General features: G+C 37.1%; 1 protein-coding gene across 1 annotated transcript in view; it reads left to right on the forward strand.

Moving 5' to 3' along the window:
• Fgf10 (fibroblast growth factor 10) overlaps positions 1-19,668 on the forward strand; it is a 77,042-nt gene extending 57,374 nt beyond the window's left edge. The window contains exons 2-3 of the mRNA NM_012951.2: positions 9,504-9,607; positions 16,681-19,668. Coding sequence (NP_037083.1) covers positions 9,504-9,607; positions 16,681-16,878 — 302 coding nt within the window. The 3' untranslated portion in view covers positions 16,879-19,668. The remainder of the gene's footprint in view (positions 1-9,503; positions 9,608-16,680) is intronic.
• The last annotated feature ends 3,350 nt before the right edge of the window (positions 19,669-23,018 follow it).

Genomic DNA, 23,018 nt, shown 5'->3' on the forward strand with positions numbered 1-23,018 from the left:
ATATAAATTACAAAGGGAATGTAGTTTGTCAAGTTACAGTTATAATTTGAAAAATCTGTTAATACATTGCACAATTGAATCTAAACTCGCACTTCTAAGTAGCCATAGAAAGAATTTAGGGCTAATTTCTATTGTTGTAAGAATCTGTCAAACTCATTACACATGCATGTGTTTGAGCCATGAGTTTGAACCCTTAAAACTTGTTCCATATTAAGTATTTTACTACTTAGAACCATCCATGTTTACTTGACTTGTGAACTCTTCAACACAAGAAATAAGATTTTCTTGTGGGGGGAAAATCAATATGTGCTCTACTGACTCATTTTTCTTTTAATTAAGGCAAGAAGAGAAAAAATACTATATTGTAATTAGGTACATTAGGGAAATTTACTTTAAAAGTAATAAATGGTAGACATTTTATTAGGCTATCTTTAAGATAAATATCTGTATTAACAGAATGATAATTTATGGGACTGTTCCGTGCAGTAATTCATCTAACTCTGTGTTAACTTTAATTTTTTCCTCCATTTATAAATAAAAAGCAATGGTCAGAGTCAAATAGACTGCATTGTTTCTATGTAATGAACAAGATGAATTAGTCTATAAAACATAAAGTCGATATGAAGTCTTTGCCTGGCCTCCAACAGTTTATAAATGTTTACAGGAGTCTCAGGAAGAATATAGACTCAGGATTTACTTCTGGTCCTAAGTGACCTTTCTACAGGTGCTCGGATAAGCTCTTCAGTCTCCCTGGATCCCCTGGTGTCATCTCTTCTACAAGAGAAGAGATATGAAGCAGACATTCTCTACATTTCTCCAAGCTCTTCTCTGATTTTACAATGTGCTAAAGCACAGCCTTCCTTGAGATTTAATTACCTTCAGTTCTTCTCACTTTAAAAAGGAACAAAACAGAGCACAGATAGTATTTTTTTTATTTGGTGATATTTTATTTATTTTGAGGCTGTGACGATCACGCCTTGCTTAGAGTTATCACAGGCTTTGGTTCCATACAGATTTCTGAAAATAATTGATAGCTTAGTTTTATGACATAAAAAATACATAAGAATTAATGCTTGCCAATGCCTCCTTACTGCAGTAGATCTAACTTAAGGAGCCCTCTGGCTTCTACTAATGCATAACACAGCTATAAGATCATGAATTACTTATTGATTTCTCTGGAAGGAATAATGCTATGATAATTGTGCTTAGGAGAACACTTCCTGCACAGAATAGCAGACTTTTTCTTCCTTCCATGTTTGATAAAGACCTAAGTTACATATGAATTCACTCAAGGTCTTCTCCACAATGTGAAGCAAGTAGGCAATATTTTTTTCCTAGAAAAGACTTACTTCAGTATCAGAAAATATTTTTGTACAAAGTCAAGTAAAACTCTATTCATAGTTTTGACTGACACCACTTTAATGGATTCTTCTGGAAGTATCTACAAGTCTTAACCCCTGACCTGTACTTTGGACTCTCCCCACCACGCCACACCCCGTGTGATCTCATTTCAACTGGGAGTAGCAGTTAATCACACACACGCACTTCTAGGCACTTACTTCACCCTAGTTGGTCAACCAATCCTTTCCTGGCTAGTGAAGTAAATTTATATTAGAACTTACTTGGATGGTTACAGAGAGCCCGCTGTGAATCCCGGGTCTGGAAACATACCATATGTATCTTTCTAGGAATATATGCTAATAGAAGATAGTTTCAAAATATAACACTTGCAAATTCATAAAGAGCTATTCCTGACCTATTCAGATAAGAATATGTTCAGGATTGTTTGTCTGTTTTCGTTGTTGTTTTTTTATCTTTACTATGAAGAGACTTAATAAGGCATTACCTAGATCATGCTGTCTTGTGGACAAGTCCAGAGGACATTGTCTAACTGTTAACTAATGTAGAAAGAGCTACTCTATTGTGCTGTTGAGAAAGTCACCAGTCCCTAAAGAAGAGGTTCCTAAACAGTAGAAGACATGGGAGAACAAGAGAGAAAGCAAGCAAGGATACATTTATGTAATTTCTTTGCTCTTGATTGTGGGTGTAATGTGACTAATTGTTTGAGTTCTTGCCCTGACCTCCATGAAACCACAGCCTATGACCCGGAATCATAAGCCAAATAAAACCTTTTCTTCAAAGTCGCTTTCTATCAGAGTATCTGTCACAGCAGCAGAAAGGAAAGCAGAAAAACCAATGAGACAAAACAACTAAAAACATGTCAAACTGAGACTGTGAAAAGACACATTGGATCACTAACTCCAAGTATTTGTTGACTACTGATGGGCATCAAAGACTTGGAGTCAAGTTTTATTTGTAAGAAATGTCTTAAACAGAAGTCAACAGGTCTTCAAAATGTTAAAGAATTGTGTTTGGATTTCATGGTAATATTTCTGACATTATTAAATACTAAGTCAGTGCCAGTGGGTTGACTAAAGTTATGTGTGTGTGTTCGATGCTGTGTATGGAACACAAAACCTGGAAAATACTAGGTACTTTCTCTGTCACTGAGCAGTATCCCCCAGACCAAAGGTTTAAACTTTTTCTTGAAATTACAAGTTAATTAAATACAGGCCTAAATTTATAATTCTTTTAAGATTGGCCTCCATTCTGATCCCTAAGATCAAGCTGATTGCTCAGTTCTTTCTGTCTTGAGTTACTAAGTGAGAATGTGAAAGGCCATTTGGTCTTTACCAAGGTAGGAAATATATATCTCCTTATGGCATATTGGTAATGATTTTTCTCATTTGGGACTCATTTCTACTTGTAATTCTAAGTAAGTGTCCAGTGTTTTGGAAGGCACAGGGACAGATAGAAAAACAAAATAGCTGGGCTGCATTCTGCAGAGCAGGAAGCCCATGTCTACAACTGTACCAGATAGCTCAGACTTAGACTAACCATTGGTCCACTGTGCTGTCCTTCCTTGAAAAGAAAAGGGGATCATTGTAGAAAAAGCATATTCTTTCAACTCTGGGTTGAAGGCTGGGGATAAAATGAATCCCAGTTGAACTGAACCAGCCTCAGAACCACACCTCAGGAATCCCACACCTGTTATGCAAAAGACAGCGCTCTTCTGTCCACAACCATCCAAAGCTTTTTCAGGGATGTTAACTGCTGTGGTTATTTGTTTCTCTTCCTGTGATGGTTCTACTTCTGTCCACATGGTTTTGCCTTTGCTTTTGTACATCAAAGCTGTCCCCGCCTCTGAGTTGTGATGTGTAGAGCAGTGGGTGGTCCTTGTACTAGTAGAGCTAACACTGCCTCGGAAATCAACATGCTGGAAAATCTAATTCCAAGTCCCAGCCTAGATCTACAGAGTAGAAGAACCTACCAATCTGTGTTCAAACACACTGTCCAGATGATTGCTAGACAGGGTTGACTTTGGGGACCACTATGGTAAATTAGTTAATGTGGGATCATCGTGATTCAGCTGACAGGACACAGATTTACCAGCCTTTCCCTAAAATGCCGACTGTCCTGTGAGCTATATTAGCACTCTGTCTGAATTAACAAATAAAAAACCTAAGACTCCAGGAGTGTAACTGACGAACCTGTGTTACTTAGCTATCCAGCATCGGAGAGGGAAAGCCTGGCTCTTCTGCTTTTGTGTAGCTATTACGTAATTCCCTTCACAAAGTGCCCTTCCAAGTTTCATGACCTAAAATGTGACCCTTTAAAACATGTGGTAAGTAGAGACATGAATTAAGGGAAGGAGAAGCGAACTAAAAACAAACAAACAAATAGAAAAAAAGAAAACAAAAAACCAAAAAAATTAATATCATACATATACTATTTTTAGCTACACTTAACATAGTGATTACTTGGACATTTTTTCAAAAGAAATTAAGCTAAATTATTGAATTAGCCTAATACATTATCTCAGACAGGACAAAAATGTGTTCTCATTACTACTGTAGGCAGAATAAATTTTAGAGTGCTTGTACTCCAATGTGACAGATGTGACTCCAAGATGAATGATATTTTATTTTGATTAAAACCTAGACAAGTTTAAAACTGGTAGTAAATTAACAGGCACTAATATGTCCAGCTCTCCTTCTTAAGTAGACTGCAATAATCCTTTTGATCTTTTTTTGATACCAAATATTTATGGAATATATTGATGACACATAACATCCATGATTTTGGAGAGAGTTTTTTACTTTACAGGCTCTGAATGATTTTTTTATGATTGTCATGTGATCATTAATGGCACTGGAGTCTGACTCCAGACAATAGGCCAACTATTCAGACAGTCACAATAAGGGAGAGAAGCATCATGGGAACCGGGGGCAACTCTATGAGAAAGGGAACTGAGATTTTTAAAGGAAGAATAGAGACTGTCTTAGCACCTCTTCTGTTGCTATGAAAAAATACCAGAAACTGTATACCATGTAATGAATAAAGGTTTATTCAACTCACCATTCCAGAGGACAGAAAGTTCAATATTAAGATATGGACATCTGTCAAAGCCTCCTTGAGGCATCACATGGTAAAGAGGAACAGATTAGTTCAGGTCTCTCTGTGTATGTACCCATGAATGTATGTATGTACCACAGGAACCTACCCCAACCTTGGGTCTCTATTTAGCCATAAATGTCATCATAAAAACCTACATCACCCTCATGACGCTATCTAAGCCTTTGGTACATTACTAATAGTAGTTTTATTCAGCAAAGCCTAACAATGGAGAAAGAGTAAAGGATTTGGATCAAAACATCAAATCAACTATATTTAAAACAACTAATTTACATAATTTTGCCCAAGCTTTTTCCAGTATGCAAATAGCACAATGCTTAAATCTGATATATTTTGTTAAATTAATTGGGAATTAGTACAAAGGCCATGAAGGGCCTTTAAAATAGGTTTATTTGTGTTACCTATTATTTTTAAATGAATTTAAGGGAACTAGAGATATATGCTCAATGGTTACATACAAATATATTATTTTGTTGTCTTCTATTGGCCAAAAAAATGAATATTGCTTAAGTGAAAGACCCTACATGAAAAATTACCTTTCAATACCATGTTCAAAATTCCTCTACTTATAATTATATTAACTAATAGTTGAAGATACATTTAAAATTTATAAAAACCCTTTAGATCTATAATAATTTACCTATAACTGATATCAAATATATCTTATAATTCATTTTTTCTTTGAATTCATTTTGATGTTTTGCTTTATTTTCATTTTTGTTTTATTGAGATATGAACTTGTAGATTCATAATTTCACAAATACGACTCCTAGCCGAAACAAAAATTTTAGATTTCAGAAATGCTCCCATTTTGCCATACACAGTCATTGATTCTCTCTTTTTTTTTTCTTTTCTTTTTTTTTTTTTGGAGCTGGGTACTGAACCCAGGGCCTTGTGCTTGCTAGTCAAGCACTCAACCACTGAGCTAAATTCCCAACCCGTCATTGATTCTCTTTTGGCACTCAATGACTACATACCAAGTGGATATTATGAATGACATGTGTTTATTATGGTTCCTCAATGAGGAGGAATTATGGAGGAGATGAGTCCTAATGTGATTCTTAGAAGACCAAATGAATAACCATGACATTCTTCACACATAACGTGTGGCTTCCCAAGCCCTGATGTACACAACAGAAAAGTGATGGTGACCAAGATGTTCTTCCGTGTTAGCATATACTAGATTAGTTTGAGACTCTACAATTAATGGAAAAGAGGGAGGGATTTAACTTTAGAAGGTTAAAATTTTAATACTAAATATGACATATTTCAAAATATTGATTAGAACTAAAAAAGTATCTGTTATTTTAATTGTCCTCATGCTTGGGAATTGATACCTTTACCAGTGAGCCATTTGTGTGGATGTCTATATAGTTTTAATAGCTTTTAAATCTGAAATAATTGTAGTGTCATCTGGATTTCAAAAAGTGCATACTCACTTTTAAGGGTATTTCACTCACTCTTAAAGAGGAGGCTCTTTCAAATGGCATTGCATTTTATGTCAAAGTAGACACATTAAAATGTAATAGCTGCTGATGTAACCAACCTCAAAAAATTCTGGAGTTCCTTTCCAAAAATGATCTGTATAATTTACATATGTAAAAGCAGAGACACCTACAGACTTGGTTCCTCCCAAAGAACTGTCCACATTCAATAAATGCAGCCACTGTCTGTGTCATACAAAGCTTTCAAATTATGAATTAGTGACCTGTGGAACAACCTAGACTTACATTCAGAACTCAAAGTGGTATTAAATCACCTAAGTCTTCCCTCTTTCTATTTTGAAAGAACAGTAAACCTCCTTTGAAGATATAGACAAATTTATTTTGATGTAAACATCAAGTAATTCACATATATTTTAGCATCATGTGATGGCCCTTAAATATGTACATTTTAATGTTTCAGATTTAAAATGCTTAAAAGTAAATATTTATATGCTTGCCCAAACTAGCTGTAAAGGGAAAAAAGCGGGTCAGTCCTTTAAATATTCAGTTCCCTTGTGAGGTAAAACACAAAGAGCCCCATGTGTATCTTAGCAGACTCTGAGTCTCCTAACAGCAAGCCAAGGATTTGATGATATTCATACAATGTTGCTTCCTCTGTTCAGCATAACTTCAGCCTACTGCTTATCCTTCATAAAGTCTGCTTTATTGTTTGTTAAAACCATTCTTCCTGCTTCTCTTTTCTATCAATTTCCTGTCTCACTAGAAGACATGTGAAATATCTCACGGTTTACTGATACTTTGCACCCTCTTTTTGGAGGCATAACATCTTAAATATTTTTACATTACATTGGAATGCCACTTCCTGCACAGTATCTTCTTTGTCACGAGTTTATTAAGGGTTTTTTTCCCCCTCTGAAACTCTGATATTTTCCCAAGTGGCACCCCAATATCACTGGGAGAATAGCATGTTGTCATTTAATGAGTTATATTGCTAAATGGTTTCTATAGAAACCCATTGTAGAAAAGAGAAAGAGAAGGAAAAAGGGAAATAACCAGACATGGAGAGAAAAGAAGCCACAGGACTGGACTCGTCTTGACCTTGTATGTGAGCTATCATATGCACCTTTATCATTCATTTTCTAATCTATAACTGACAGCAAAAATGGCATTATCCCCTTGATGAAAAGTTATAGATACTGTAGTAACTAATTGCAAGACAGCACTTTTTAAATTGTTCAAATGAATATGTGTGCATACCATGAGGGCAACCGCCAGCATAGGGTAATGAAAAAGTAAATTTTATTCACTGTTGTCTGGGAGGCTGACTACCTCCATCTGCTAGGCCTAGTTCTGGAAGCTTCTGGCCTCTGTACAATACAATCTAATCCAGGCTCAGAATGTTTTCAGCCTCTGAGACTCGTTGCTGAATAAGCTCACCCTTCCTTGTCCTTTCTGAACTCTAGCTGGCTGGTTCAAATCAGACGTTCTGGTAGACTCCTCTACCAGGTGACTTACTCAATTTGACATTTTTTCTCACCTGAATTGCTCTGCTAGGCCTCAAACTAACTCTAGCAATCTTTTCTAATCTTCTGGCTCCTTCTCACTCTCTGGCTCATTCTGTCTTCACCTGTGTCTAGCTCGTTCTCTCTTCAATCTGTCCCTGTAAAACTCTCCTGGTAGAACTGCCTTCTCCTCCCTCTCTGAGCTGCTCTACTCTCCTTCTTAACCCTACGGAACTATTGTGAGCTGTACTGTATTTCTCTACTGTACTCTCTTCTTTCTGTACTGTCTGTCTCTCCCTTAAGTTGCTTCCCTTTCCTCTCTCTTTTTATGAGAGTTGGGATATCTTATTCTGTCAAATCTTTCTCTGATCCATCACTTGTTCATCCACTCAATTTGACATCTCTGTCAAACATGGGTGGTTCCTCCTACAAACTAGCTTTACCTTCAATGTTTGGGATTAAAGGTGAATACTAGGGTTTGTCCCCAGAGGGATTAAAGATGTGTGCTAAGGACTGAGCTGCACTCTAACTAGAAACAGATTCAAATATCCTGTAACAAGATAAGAAATATTAATGGTGCAAACAATGTCTCAAATACACCTCATAATCTGCCCTTGAAAATACAGTGGGATGTTATGTTAATGAAGATTGTGCTGTGTGAGGTTAGACACTTTCTCTACACATTTATAGAGGTTTTCTGCTCAAGTCTCTTTTAGTGTCAACTTAGTAGTTCTAGCATTTCTTCTAGCTTCCAGCAGATTAACTTGGAAAAGAAAAGGAGAAAAACCACTCATGTCCTGAATATAAGCCATTTGTTCCCTGTGGAAAAAAAATTCTGAGGACACACATTATATACTACGTTGAAGATGGTGTATGTCATGTTAGGTGATACACAATATACGGGAACTTATGATTTCCTTCCATATTATTTGGTTAAGTCGCTGGGGGTTTATCTGATATATGGAAAGTTTCCTAACTTTGGAAAGAAGTTCCAAACCAGAACTATTAGGAAATAACTTGCCTCTCATACTAACCAAAGCCCTGAAATCTGAACAAATTCTAATCATTGTTTGAGTACAGTCTTCACAGCAAGTTTCTGTGAGAAATGTTATGTTGGCCACTTTTCAAATGATGCTGAGACATGGGGCAGTCTGTTGGCTTGTGTGGGCATTTACCAGTAGAATAGAGTTAGAAGCCAAATACACATTACCCCCATTTCCAGTGCCACATTCTCCTCACCATACTGCTCAACCAGCCCGAGCAAGCTCTATTAAAAGTAATGAAGTCATTTTTATTCTGGGATCTTCTTAGGCAAAATGGGTGGGCTTTTGCATTCTGGATCAAATTACTTTTCCCACATATGCTACAAACTTTTCAAAGAATATCATCTTTTCATACATAAATCCATCCTTTTAAAAATGGTCCTGCTTGCTAGCTACTACTTCTGTCCATTTTTCCTTCTTTCTAGAAAAACAAAACAGTAATCCCTGAACCTAGGGTATTGTATCTGCTTTTGTAATATGGTATGGATGCCAAGACTGTACCTCTCTGTACCTCAGAATGTCAACACATTGGTCAAAGAAATAAATTTATCAGTTAAATGCAGCCAAGGGATTTAGTTTATCTAAATGTGCTACAAAGGAAAAATAGTTTACCATTGTTTTTACAGATTGAGGTAAATCTGACAGATCATTGACATATGCTATGGATTTAATTTAATACCATAGTACAGATGTAGGCTCTGATAAGTTTTTGTAAAAATCTAAGCAGAGTAGAGTAGTTTCAATATTTATGGGGCTGAAAATGCAGAGGTTGCAAAGGAAGCATTTTAATTAAAACAGCATTCGCCTGTACATGCTCAGAGTCCAACTGGCGGGGGCAGCCTCTCAAAGCCTCACTACTAAGGTTCCCTATACTCGCTGGGGTTTTTAACACATTCAAGAGTTTTGGTTATCCCATTGCTTGTCTTTTGCCTTGAGGATAATGTAAAAAGTACTTTATCATTTCTTTTGATTTCTTACTTTCTCCCAACTAAACACAATGACTCTTTCCAGCTCACCTTTGTAATTGTGTGTTTTAGGTATCCTAGAGATAACATCAGTGGAAATCGGAGTTGTTGCCGTCAAAGCCATTAACAGCAACTATTACTTAGCCATGAACAAGAAGGGGAAACTCTATGGCTCAGTAAGTAGTCTGACTTTGTTTTCAAAACACATTGTACTGTTCGTACCAGAGATTTGGATGGTTTCCTGGAGAAGACACTGAATGCTTTTGCTGTCATTTGATCGCTACTAATAGGATTCGCAGCATCTCAAGGGCTGGCAAACAGCTTGTTCAACTCTATAATCTCTTGAATGGTTTGCCGATGAGTCTACTACACGGGCCACTACTGACATTTGTGAATGCTCATAACTGCAGCCCATTCAGCCTTTCACGGAAGCATCTGGATGAAATAGTGTAGGGATGAGAGATGACAACTTGGAGAAGAATCCCTTAAAACAAAGGACTTGGATGGAATAGAACATCGTGCACTACAAGTGTCTGCCATAGCTAAAGAGAAAACCATGGCTCAGATGCTGTGTGCTTTGTTAAAATCATAGATAATGAAACAAGTCAAGAGATTCCATAATCTTCCAGGCTATTCTATGAACCCTAGAATTGCACATACTTAGGTATTGGTGATTAATTTTAATTATACATGAACATTATAGACGTTATGTAAAGACAAAGTACTATCTTCACAGTAGGGTCTAATTCTATAAAATATATATATAATAAGAGCAGACACTTAGTAGGGTCCTCATATGGCCTTGGATAGACTGATAGACTGATACGTGTTTCCATAAGTGTAAGTACTTTGAATATTACCTCTTCAAATTCACATCCAATTCATTTAGAAAAAGTCTTTTTGACTGAAATCTCACACAAAATAATAATTATTTGGAATTAAAATCACATTCATAATTGAAACAGAATTATACACAGTATGCCAATATGCTATTTAGACTTTTAGGAGAAATGTCTTAGTTAAACATGTGGCTGGCTATTCTGTGCCAGATTCTGATTGGCCTGCCTCCCAAGGATTATAAGGAAGAAGTATAGAGTGATGCTGGTTACCCTAACTCCCAAGGATGTAAGGAAGTGTAGAATGACATATGGTGTTGTACAATTGTGATCACAGCACTTGGAAGGCTGAGTAGGAAGATCACATATTCTATACCAGTGTGGATACATAGGAGAACTTGTTCCCAAAGAAAGCAAAACAAATCCTTCATTCATATGAATGCCCACACACACACACACACACACACACACACACACACACACACACACTGAGAGAGAGAGAGAGAGAGAGAGAGAGATACAGAGCGAGACAGAGAGACAGAGGACACAAGCTTTGACTTCAATATTTTAATAATATACAGAAATAGTTACCTAGTTTTTATTATAAAAGAAGACCAGTATTAGTACAGTGACCTTGTGATGACCTCAGAACTTTGCTTCAATCACTTATTTGCCATTTTAAATATAATTCAAACAGGACAATTAATGACTATGAATATGCCCTGTAGATTTGATCCCCGAGCTAAAAACAACCACTACATGAATTTAAATTTTTCTGAATTCCACCATACAGCGATACATGGAACATAGATACATAAACTGTTAACTGTAATTTTGGAGGATATGTAGTAACATCTGACACAGGTATTTTATAACCTCATCTTTTTCTGGCAAGATATGTACACTTTTACATTTTTCATAGTTATCAAAAAATTAACTTCAAATATGTAATTAGCATAAGGGTGGTCAGTAGTTCTTAAACTTGAGTAAGCTTCATAATGAGTGTGAGGCTTTGTTACATAACATAATGATGGGACCCAGGCAGGCCCATACTGTCTGATTCAGAGTCTAAGGCCAGTACTAAGGGTTTATGTACTCAATAAGATGCCAGCTGCTATCTGTGTTGTTGGTTGTGAGTTGAGAACCATAAGTCTAGAAATGGTCTAACTTTATCCTTTATTCATATCAGCTCTACTGTCAAATGGCAAGCCAGTCATACCAGGACAAATCCTGGTATGAGGGCCACAGGAATTTTAATTCAATTTCTTCATTGCATATTATTCCAACAAGAAGCCTAAAAAGGCAATAAAACTTTTTTTATAATAGCTCTATTTAGGGCTTTAAATTCTTACCACTTTTGAGAAAATAGTGTTTTTGCTTTTGTTTTCATTAAGCATGTTTAGAGCCTTGCCAGATGGCTTAGCAAGTAGATGTGCATTCTCCCAAATCTAACAACCTGGGTTCACTCGCCAGAACTCATATGGTAGGAAAATGATGACTCCCACAGTTGCCCACCTGCTTATACACACACATGCATGCCCCCACACACAATACACACACACACACAACCAATATTACCACCACCACCACCAACAACAACAACAAACAAATCTGCATATAATTTTTCTATCACCTAAACTAAAGGTCCCTCTTGTTCCACGGTATCAGAGTCGGTACGTAAGAGTGTATTCATATACTCTTTAAAGAGCCAAGGCCAACATAGTGCAGACTCATCTGATGTAAGTTAGCTTAAGACAGTAAAAGTACACAATTTAAATTGCGGGAAAAATGAAACCAATTTTAACGTAAAACATGCTATTTTACAGTGTGGCATCAAGAGAGTAATAACCCACTCTCAAATGAACTGTGACATAAAACAAGTGACATTTTCTTATCAGTTTCCCATTCCCTCCTATGGACAGACCTCCTGTGCTTTGTGGTATATTCTCTATAAGTCTCTTCATTCAACCTGTTCATTTGAACTTGTTGCCCGGGGACTCTATCATATTACCATATTACCTAGATATTGCCTCGAGAGGCTCACTGTCTGAAATGACCATCATCTGGTATTTCTACCATTGGCCTGCTTGCTGCCAACCTTCTACTAACGGGTTATGATCTTCAAAAAGGCTGAGTTAGCCATCTTTCTCACTATACACACAACATCTAGATCCACTCGGTTTCCAGAGCATTATGATGCACAAACTTATCTACCTCCCAGTAACTCCATTAGAAAACATGTTCTTTGCTTCTAGCCCATATAAGAACCAAGCATCTAAAGAGTACACTGCTAAAAACCGAGTGCATGCTAGTATAAATCTACATATTATTATTTCTGAAATGATTTCGATTGATTACATAAGCCTGTGCTGAGCAAACACATGAGTGATTGGTGAAATCTTCTTTGTATCTATTGTCGTTGAATGTTTCCTTCTGTTCATTTATCCCCATAAATGTCCATTCCTTTCATTTTCAGTAGTCGTTCTTTAAGTAATACTCTCTATGTTCTGAGTTTTCTGTTGAATGATAGAACTGAGGAAGTCTTGAGGATGACGCAATCTGGTCCTCAAGCACCATGAGTGAAGAATCAAATAAATAAGTGTCTCAGATGAGCACAGGAAATCCAAAATCTTTCTTTAATCCACTCTAATTCAATTTGGGATCCTGTTTTACCTAATTCATTTAAAATATTTTTATTAATTCTTTAAGAATTATTCACAATACATCTTGATCACATTCACCTCCAATTCCTGGCCCTGTCTCCTTCAAGATACACACGACTCCACCTTCTTACCATCTCTGTCCAATTTGGTGCCACCTTTTTTTTAAAAAAATAACCCATGGGTTCAGTTTAATGCTGTTTACACATTCCTAGGCATAGAGTTACTTACTGGTGTGGTCCAGCAACCACCCCCTCAATAGTAAACACACTTTCCTCCCTTGAAGCCATCAGCCATCTTTATTATGGATGAGGGCCCATTTACACCTTCCTACTCCGTGCTACAATGTTGACTAACTTGATCTTATGCAGTTTTGTTAGATAGTCACAGGGGTGGTCCATTCTTGAGTGCAGTAGTCCTGCCATGTCCAGCAATCAGTTTTCTCTTACCCTCTCTGACTTTTCTGACCGGTAGTCTTTCTCCCGCTCTTACATGATATTCCCTGATCCTTGGGGAGGTGGATATAACATGGAGATGGCTCATCAGTCCATGACATTTGTTCTCCACTGACAGGTTGTGAGTTTCTACCATCCAATGCACAAAGAAACTTCTCTGGTGAGGTCTGAAAGGTGTGCTAATCTACCAGTAGAGAGACAGAGCTTTAGAGGGAAGTTTGATTGTATTCATCTCACAAAATAATAGCAATAGGTATAGTCCTGGGTCTCATGAGTTCCCCAACCATGAATCCTTAGCCAGATTTATAGTACCAAGCATGTGTTTCCTCCTGTGAAATAGGCCTTAAGTCTAATCAGAAAGTGGTGGGTATCCTCATAACATTTGTACCACTATTGCATTCATGGGCATCTCTTGCCACATTAGCCATTATGGTAATTCACAGAGTCCACAGACAGGTAAGGCAATTGAAGACTCCCCCACCCCAGTAATCTGTATAGCACTTTCCAATATTATGAAAACTAACCATCAGGGAGAATGTTCATTATCAGTACAGCCTAGATTTCCTAAACATTAGAACATATGCTGGGCTGTATCTCATGAACACCTAGGCCTTCCTCCAGAAATTACAGCTGTGGCACATCTCAGTTACATCCCAGTGTCAAGACATCTGAGGTGAGAAAGCTGAATCAGGAACACTTCATTTTAAGAAACATTACTCTTTAAATTTTGGGAGGAGAAAAGCATCCAATATGGAACTCCAATATGAAATTATCTGAAATAACCCCAATCTTTCTTTTAAAAAGTTTGTTGCACTTGTTCAGTCTCTGTGTGTGTAAAAATGAGAGGGCAGGTATGTACTACAATACATACATGTAGAGGACAACCTGAAAGAGTTGTTTCTCTTTGTCCACCTTGTAGTTCTTCAAAAGGAACTTAGACCATTAGTCTTTGAGGCAAGTGTCTTAACTAATTAACTGTCTTGCTGGCCTCTTCCTATACTCTTTAAGCTATATAGCCCTTTAGTAATTGTAAAAGACAACTACGCTGCTTGAAAGCCATATGCTTTCAGACAAATGAATAAGAAGAAAAATCAAACAAGTTCATAAAAAGGCTTAATATTTTTCAATCCAGATATTTTTGTTTTACTAAAAGACTTATCTTAGATGATTTATTTTTCTTCTTAATATCAGTGCTTATCACCAAGTGGATTTTGCATTTAATAGTACTTTACAGATGAGAAGCAAGCACTACCACACAACTCCAATAGAAAAGTAAACTGATGATGTCAGTGTAAACACGCGATGTTTCATTATGTTCCAAACCGTGATCTATTGCACAGAAACCTAAGATGTATACTCCAGACTTTAACTCTGGGGCCTGGAGCAATGGCTCAGTGATTAAGAACAGTTACTGTTCTTACAGAGGACCCAGATTCAGTTGTCAGCACACACATAGTAGTTCACAAAAGTCTGAAACTCCAGTTTCAGGGGATCTGAAACCTTCTTCTGACCTAAGTGGGTTCCTCTTAGAATATGGTACACTCAAACTATACAGACTCATACACCTATACATAAATTTTAAAAGTAAATAAATCCTTTAATAATAGGAAATATAAAGGTTCCTGAGATTGAAAAAAAAATTGCCCAGTTGAGGCCTCCATCAACAATGTGCCATGATGCCTTTTTGGTAGATGGAGAGAGTAGAACCTCAGAAGCTATGGGGGTCTTAGTTTCTGAACTATTCTAGTTTTCTTCAAGATCAGAGGGAGATTTCTTCAGTTTTTGTGTATGTGATTAACTACAGAATAAAATACTAAATTCTGAATTCTAGAAGCAAGTGAGAGAAAAATTCTTGACCCATCAAAATTCTCTAAAACCATTGGCCACTTGGAGCAGTGCCAGAATTCTGTAGGTGTAGGTGAATATCCTAGTGAGACGGTTCATTATTTTGACAGGATGATTGACAAAACAAGGCATTTTTTTAAAGAAAAATTGAAACAAGGTCTCATGTAGCAAAGGCTAACCTAGAACTCATTATTGTAGCTTTACTTCTGATCCACTCACCTCTACATTCCAACTGTATTAGTCAGGGTTCTCTAGAGTTACAGAATTTATGGAATGTCTCTGTATATGAAGGGAATTTATTGTAATGACTTACAGTCTGCACTTCAACCAACCCACCAATGAGCATCTGTGAATGGGGAGTCTAAGAATCCAGTAGTGGCTCAGTCCCACGAGGCTAGTTGTTTCAGCTGCTCTTCTATATAAGCTGGAATCCTGAGAAATAGATTCTAGCAGATGTGCTGGCAAGTAAGGGCAAGCAGGTAAAGAAGAGTGAGTCTTCCTTCTTCCAATGACCTTATGTAGGCCTCTAGCAGAAGGCATAGTCCAGATTAAAGGCGTGTATCACCATGCCTGGATTTGGAATTTGCTTTGTCACAGGCTGGCCTTGAATTTAGAAATCTGCTTGCCTTAGTCTCCTGGGATTAAAGGTGTGTACTACCTTGCTCAGGCCTGAACTTTTCATGGTCACTATGCCTCAAGATCTCTATGTCAAGAACCAGGTCAGAAGCCTGTGTCTTCCAGTCTCAAGGTCTGGATCACAGGTGTGCCCTCCATTTCTGGATTGTAGTTCATTCCAGATCTAGTTGACAATCAGGTATAGCCATTACACAAGCATTTGTATTATAGTCATATGCGACCATGCTTGGAGAGAAACCTGGGCCTTCTGCTTTATGTGTATGAACTCTACCAAGTGAATGACAACCCCAGTCCCCAAACAAAGAATTTTCTATATCTTAGCTTTAAATCATTCTTTGAGTTGATTTTTAAGTAAATAATGCTTATAATGTGATAAACCCACATTTCTGGTAATTCCAATTTTTCATACAGGATCTACAGCACTTTGAAAAACAAGATTTTAACACTCTCCTCTACAGCTGGATCATCATAAAAGTTGATATTGTGATGTCTACTTCCTGATAATCATTCTAGGCACATAACCCATGTTATATTCAAAGCATGCCAACTTTTTAAAGGTCCAGAAGACATGGCCCAGCTGTGGTGATTAATCAAAGATGACTCACGTGTTTTCAAACACAGAATCTATTTTGTGGTTAGGATTCTTTTTGACTCTTCTGTTGTTGGCATTGTATAAGAAGTGAGCAATTTATGTAAAACAAAATGGCAGCTATAAACAAGACAATGGAGTGTAGATCATTAGATAGCTGGTATCATGTGCAGTCAAGTATCATCACCATCTAAATAAATAATTTAATCACTTGTGCTTCCTTTGCAGAAAGAATTTAACAATGACTGTAAACTGAAAGAGAGGATAGAGGAAAATGGATACAACACGTATGCATCTTTTAACTGGCAGCACAACGGCAGGCAAATGTATGTGGCATTGAATGGAAAAGGAGCTCCCAGGAGAGGACAAAAAACAAGAAGGAAAAACACCTCCGCTCACTTCCTCCCCATGGTGGTCCACTCATAGAAGAAGGCACCGTTGGTGGATGCAGTACAACCAATGACTCTTTGCCAAAAAGAGATAGTATCCTCACTGAAGACTGTAGCTCAAAAGGCAAAGATAGAGCACTGAGTTCAGCTTGTTTAAAGGAAGGAAGGAAGGCTTTGGATGTTTTTGTACTCACTGCTGACATACGAAGTTCTTTTCACTAGCTCTGTGTCATTGCGTCATGCCTTATACCCAAGATAGAGGCAAATCAAGTGTGGATGGAAGTTATCCTCAAGTGAACAATACTGTGGTGGGGGTTGGGTTTTTCGTTTTGTTTTGTTTTGATTTTAAGCTTTTTGTTTTGAACTTCTGAGATAGGACGTAAAGGACTTAAAGGAACACTCTGTTGAATGATCTTTGGGAAAGTTATTTATGGAATATGAACACATATCAAAGACTTTCATTGCTCATTCAAGCCTGATGATTCAATGAGCAGTAAGACACGCAAGCATTTACTGGAAAGCACTTGGGTCATATCATATGCACAACCAAAGGAGCTTTGGGTGTGGCACCATGGAAGAATTGGATCAGATTTACAAATATAAACATAGTAGTGTGAAACTGTCCTAACAATACAAATAGTATGGTATGCTTGTGCATTCTGCCTCCATCCTTTCTATTTCCTTCTAAGTTATTTATTTAATAGGATGTTAAATATCTTTTGGGGTTTTAAAGAATATCCTCAGTGCTGCCCTCTGATTTACCTTCTCTCTTTCTCTTTCTTTTTCTCTTTCTCTTCCTTTCTCTTTCTCTTTCTCTGTCTCTCTTTTTGGCACCATACACACGTTCATGACAAAGTGTTTTAAAACCTTTGCAAACACTTCAGAAGTAGGAGATGAGGAAAAGGAAGCAGTATGAATGCCCTTTGTGCTCTCAGTTGACTTAATTTGCACTTCTGCAACACAAAGCATCAGCGATGACTATGTCTGAGTTCTGCTATAGCTTAAGTGACAGAGATCTGGCCTCATTTGTCAACATATATTGGCCCTGAGGGACTCTTACCTTAAAATATTGAAGGCCAAATTCTCTTTCACTGCCTTATTTCATCTCCCAGAATATACTAAAAGAAGAAACATGAATTGTTAGATTTTAGACTAACCTCGGTTTTTTGTTCATTTGTTTGGTTGTTTTGTTTTGTTTTGTTTTCCTACTGATGATGGCTTGCCACGGGTCACAATGACAAATGATGGGAAGGCTTTCTGCATATACATGAGCCCTTTGTAAGTCCCACAGAATCCCTCTCCCTCAAAGGAACCAAAAAGGAAATTTGATATGAAGTGCATCTCCCCGTGGGGCTTAGTTGAAGCAAATCTATCCTAGTATGTGTGCCACCATGTACTGATACCTGTTCAAGCTGTATGGTCTAGTCCTTACAGAACCAAATAAATCTTGTTTTCTGTAAATTTAAAGTGTTCTAGAAGGTTCCATAATATAACCACATTGAAATTCATTTTATTAGAGAAGGCATATAAAGCCGTACGTAAGCGTGCCATGCACCCTCACTGTGTAGTTCACTAAATAAACACGTAAGCCTTATTTGCAGTGTCTGTAGTGATTTTAAAAACGTAGAAAACATTATTTGTCCTAAATAATTTTAAACTCAGACTATATTGACGCTGCAGTCTTCTTTCTTGTTTGGGAATGTCTGTTTATTTTTATTGTTTGGATACAGTACTTTGATACGAACTAAAAGACTCAGCAAATGTGTCTTTTAACTAAAACTTAACCTCCAGAACGACTAGTGATATGTGATCCTCTTCTAACCTATTTGTGCTGATGCTTGGCCAGTGCAAACCAGTTCTTTAAAATATTATTATTAAAGGTTAATCAGTTATTTTAAAGAAATCGGCTTTCTTTTTTCAGTCTGTTCCCACAGAGCAACCCAACACAGGTCATAATTTATGATGTCTTTGAAAAGCTGGTATTTCTAGAAAAACACACAGGGGCACAGTGCTTTGGTTTACAGGTCTAGGATGCATTTCGTGGTGTTCTTCCTTCAACTTGTTTTGGGACAAATAGGATTTTTTAAAACGTGGACTTCTTGTGGTTGGATTCTGTATGTGAGAGTTTAATTGGTAACTGAGTCTGTGTAATGCACTTCTAGGAGAGCTAGGTATCTTTTCTGCTTTTATTTTAAAATAATAATTATACCTGACACATGAACATGGACCACCCACAAACAAAATGAAATGTTTGGGAGACAAACTATAGTATTCAGTGACCAAAGTGACAGCAAATATGGCAGACATTGGATTCTTATTTCACATTGCCATTTAGATTACTAAAGGGACTACGTGTAAACAGTCGTCGCTACAGTACTCAAGACATTAAACAGCTTCTAGCAAAATGTATCAAAGCCTGCAGAGTTCAAAAATAGAAAACATCTTTCCTCTCTCCCACCCTACATCTCCCCCATATACATCCCAACAGAGATAAATGCAAAAAGGAAAATCTTCTGCATTTAATAAATGCATATTTGTTTGATATTAATAGGGAATTCTGGTCCTTTTTACAACTACTGAAAGAAGTTTAGTCCTAAATTTTTGTGTGTTTAAAAAAAAAAACTCATCAAGATGTCGGGAGTTCTGCCTCCGTGGGAAACGTGGGCACTGGTCCACCATACTGAAGTGTGTTAGCGATGGATACAGGACATATATGAGACTCTTTAAAGATACAGAATCACTCCCCTCCTCCTATCCCCTAAAAGGCTGAACAGTGTATATTATGTTACATTTAAATAAAGGCAATAAAAATGCTGGGAAAAGAAAAGTACTGTCCTTTTTTTTTTTTTTTTTTTTTTTTTTTTTTTTGCCCAAAACTCTACCTGGTAGTGAGAGCTGCCCAGGGCTGTGTGCTTGGCAGGATGTGGTTAAATGCCCCACAGCCCCAAACAACAACAACAGAAAAAAAATTACTCAAACATTTGTAAGGTTTCTTTAATGTTTTACATGTGTGAGCCGGCTATCCTTACCCTAATAACAACCAAATGCTTTCGGGTTTTTCTAACGATTCAGGTCCACCTAGCTTACACAGTGGATAAAAAAGAATGAATGGAAAACAAGGATGGCTTGTGCAACAATGAAAGGCTTTTGGAGGAAAGCCAGGAGCTGCAAAATCGGACTTCCAGGGGATGGAAAAGACCAATGAATTTGATTTGAAAAGTAGGCAGGGGAAAAAAAAAACCTGTAGTAATGCAAGTTGATTCCAGGGCCCAGGCAAGTTTCTTGGCATAGTCGAGTGGATTAGTGTTCTGGGGCACAGTTCTAATAATTAGAGTGTCAATTCTCGGTTTGATTATTCAATAAAGTAAACTTAATACTTTTATATCATTGAGTAACTATCCTTAAGTTTGTGTGTGTATATATATATGTATATATATATATGTATATGTGTGTGTTGTTTATATATGTGTGTATACATATATACAAACAAACGTACATACATACATAAATACACATACATACATGCATACACATACATACATGGAGTTAAAAGTATTTAAGGAAGATGAACTGTACTTTAGCATGTACGGGTTCAAACAAATGTGGAGATGAGAGCTTTGCCTACCGAGGCAGTTGGATCCCTCTGCAATTTGCACAAAGCTCTATTTACCTTGGAAGAAAGCTGAGGTAGTGGGTGGGCTCACTGAATTCTTCCAGAATTGGAAAATTATTGTTCTCCTTCGCCTCCTGTACGCTCACACTGGCTGCAGACGGTTACGGCTCCAGTTCCTTGCTTCCAAGTTGTTTCTTTCCAACTACAAAACTCTGAACTTCACTTTTCCAAGAAGAAAAACTGAAACCCTGTACGTCTGACTCCTACTGCTTTGCTTTTGAGTAATTTAGCAATCAGCGTCAGGAGCAATCAGCCAGCCAAGGCCCTTGTGAATCGACAGTCTTCATTCACGTGAGCAGAAAGAGGCAAGGACAGGTTATGGAAGTTCGCAGACAAGAGTGAAGAATCAAGGGTTGGGGATTTAGCTCAGCGGTAGAGCGCTTGCCTAGCGAGCACAAGGCCCTGGGTTCGGTCCCCAGCTCCGAAAAAAAGAAAAAAGAAAAAAAAAAGAGTGAAGAATCAGTCACTTAAAGGAGGAAGAGGAGAGGAAGAAAGGGAATAATAAAAAGTAAATGATAAAAGCAATAATAAAAAGCAACAACGTTAGGCAGGTATAAAAACTGAATACTTTCTATTTACCTGTGCTTAAAATAAACTATCTTATTCCTAAATATTTTTAATCAACTCCAACCATCTTTTATTTCTTCTAAATGAGACTTTCTCTTTTATTCAGTTTTTAAATGAAAATAATGTTTGTTTTAAGCCAAGAATGGGACTCTGAATATCATCAGGTTCTCTGTAGCTTTGCACACCTTGTAGAAAGAGCAGTTGAACAAATTCTAAGTTTTCAGTGAAAAAAAGCTGGCCCTTCTAGTATGTATCAGCTAGTGTCATAAAGATGCTATAGATAGTTCTTTAAACTTCTCCCATGAACATGTGATAATGTTCTCAGGTAATCAGCATACAAAAGATCAAAAACCAGGTATCATTTATTGTTTTAATTAGAGAATAAAAATGTAGAATAAAAATGGGAAAAAAATTGTGTCTCGTCTTCTAACATAGGAGACAAAAGAAAACTTTGCAACCTGAATTCCTCTTTCCTTACGTAGATTAGAGGAAACATCAGAAAATTCCCTTGTAAATAAACAGTCTACTGAAACATATTTATAAACACCATGCATTAATTAAAACGGAATGATTATGACCAAACCAGCAGGATCAAAGGAGCTGGCCTTATTTCTAAGTGGATAATGACAGACATTCCCATGAGTCTCCATCATGATAGCAGCTAAAGGCAACAGTCCCTAGCTCTGAAAGAAGCCATGTGCCAACCATACATGCATGTGACATGTATTACTTTACACATTTTTATTACCCTCCACAAAAGAGCCTATATTCATTTTTTTTTCCATGCAGGCAATTGCATCCTCTAGAGATGAGCACAGCAAATGAAGAATCAAAACATCCTATGTTCCTCATTACAACTGTAAATTGAACATATGCCATAGTCCAACGTAGGCAGTGACCCCAGCTGCAGAATAACCAACTGCAGTGTGGCCTTAGCCCTCCTAAAGTTTGGTTTTAATTACCTTATACACATCTCAAATGCCTAAATCATCTTACAATTTTCTAAATTATTTAGTTATCATTTCTGTGGTCAATTTAAGCTGCTGACAATGCAAATACACTCGAAGAGGTCTTTCAAGGAGAAGTAAATTAAAACCAGTTTTCCATGAGGTATTATAGATTTAGAAAGGACTGCGTTTTATGGTTATGAGAAGCATTAGGGTTAGGGGTCAATTATTAATCGATTCAACATTAAAATATTTTAACATATGGTATTTAAATCAGATTCCTTACAGGAATTTTTTTCTATGACACAGATCAATATGTTCAGGCATCAATGGTATTTAAGCCAATATCTATATAATTTGTATGAGAAGCATATTTGTTATTAAAGAGTTTTCCAATGGGAAGCCCTGCAGGATGATGGCATTGGATGTGAGTGAATTAAGATGCTACCTTATGGATGTTTCCTGATAAATTGAGGTCTGAAATCAAAATGTATTTTACACATCGAGTTTATACTCATGTAGAAATCAAATGAAACTAAACTGTGGTCTTAGACTGATGTCTGCCATCATTCCTCCCCACTCACCTGGGAGAGTGAGATTCCACCCCTTACATCCCTAGAAAATAGTCAAGCCAGTCCATTTCCACAGGGACAGTGCATTTACCTGTCTACTCCTCCCGCTTTAATTCAAGATGATATTAAATAACTTTTCATCATGCATTTCCTTTGTAGACTCACAAAAAATTGATGACTTTTATTGGAACCAATAGACTGCTCCACTTTTTTCCAATGAACAGTAGCCCTATAGGTTGCTAATAGACATTGTTGGTGGCAATTAGCATCGTGATTATTCCATTTTTTCTTGTTGTTAAATTATTTAACTTACTAAAGCCTTTCAATCGTTTACATAATTCAGTTCTAACTCAGTCCTAATAGGAAAACAAAACAAATTGTTAAGCACAAGGACTACTACTGGTTGAATTCTTAATGT

This window comes from Rattus norvegicus, chromosome 2 (genome assembly GCF_036323735.1).
Source record: "Rattus norvegicus strain BN/NHsdMcwi chromosome 2, GRCr8, whole genome shotgun sequence".
NCBI classification, from domain to species: domain Eukaryota; kingdom Metazoa; phylum Chordata; class Mammalia; order Rodentia; family Muridae; genus Rattus; species Rattus norvegicus.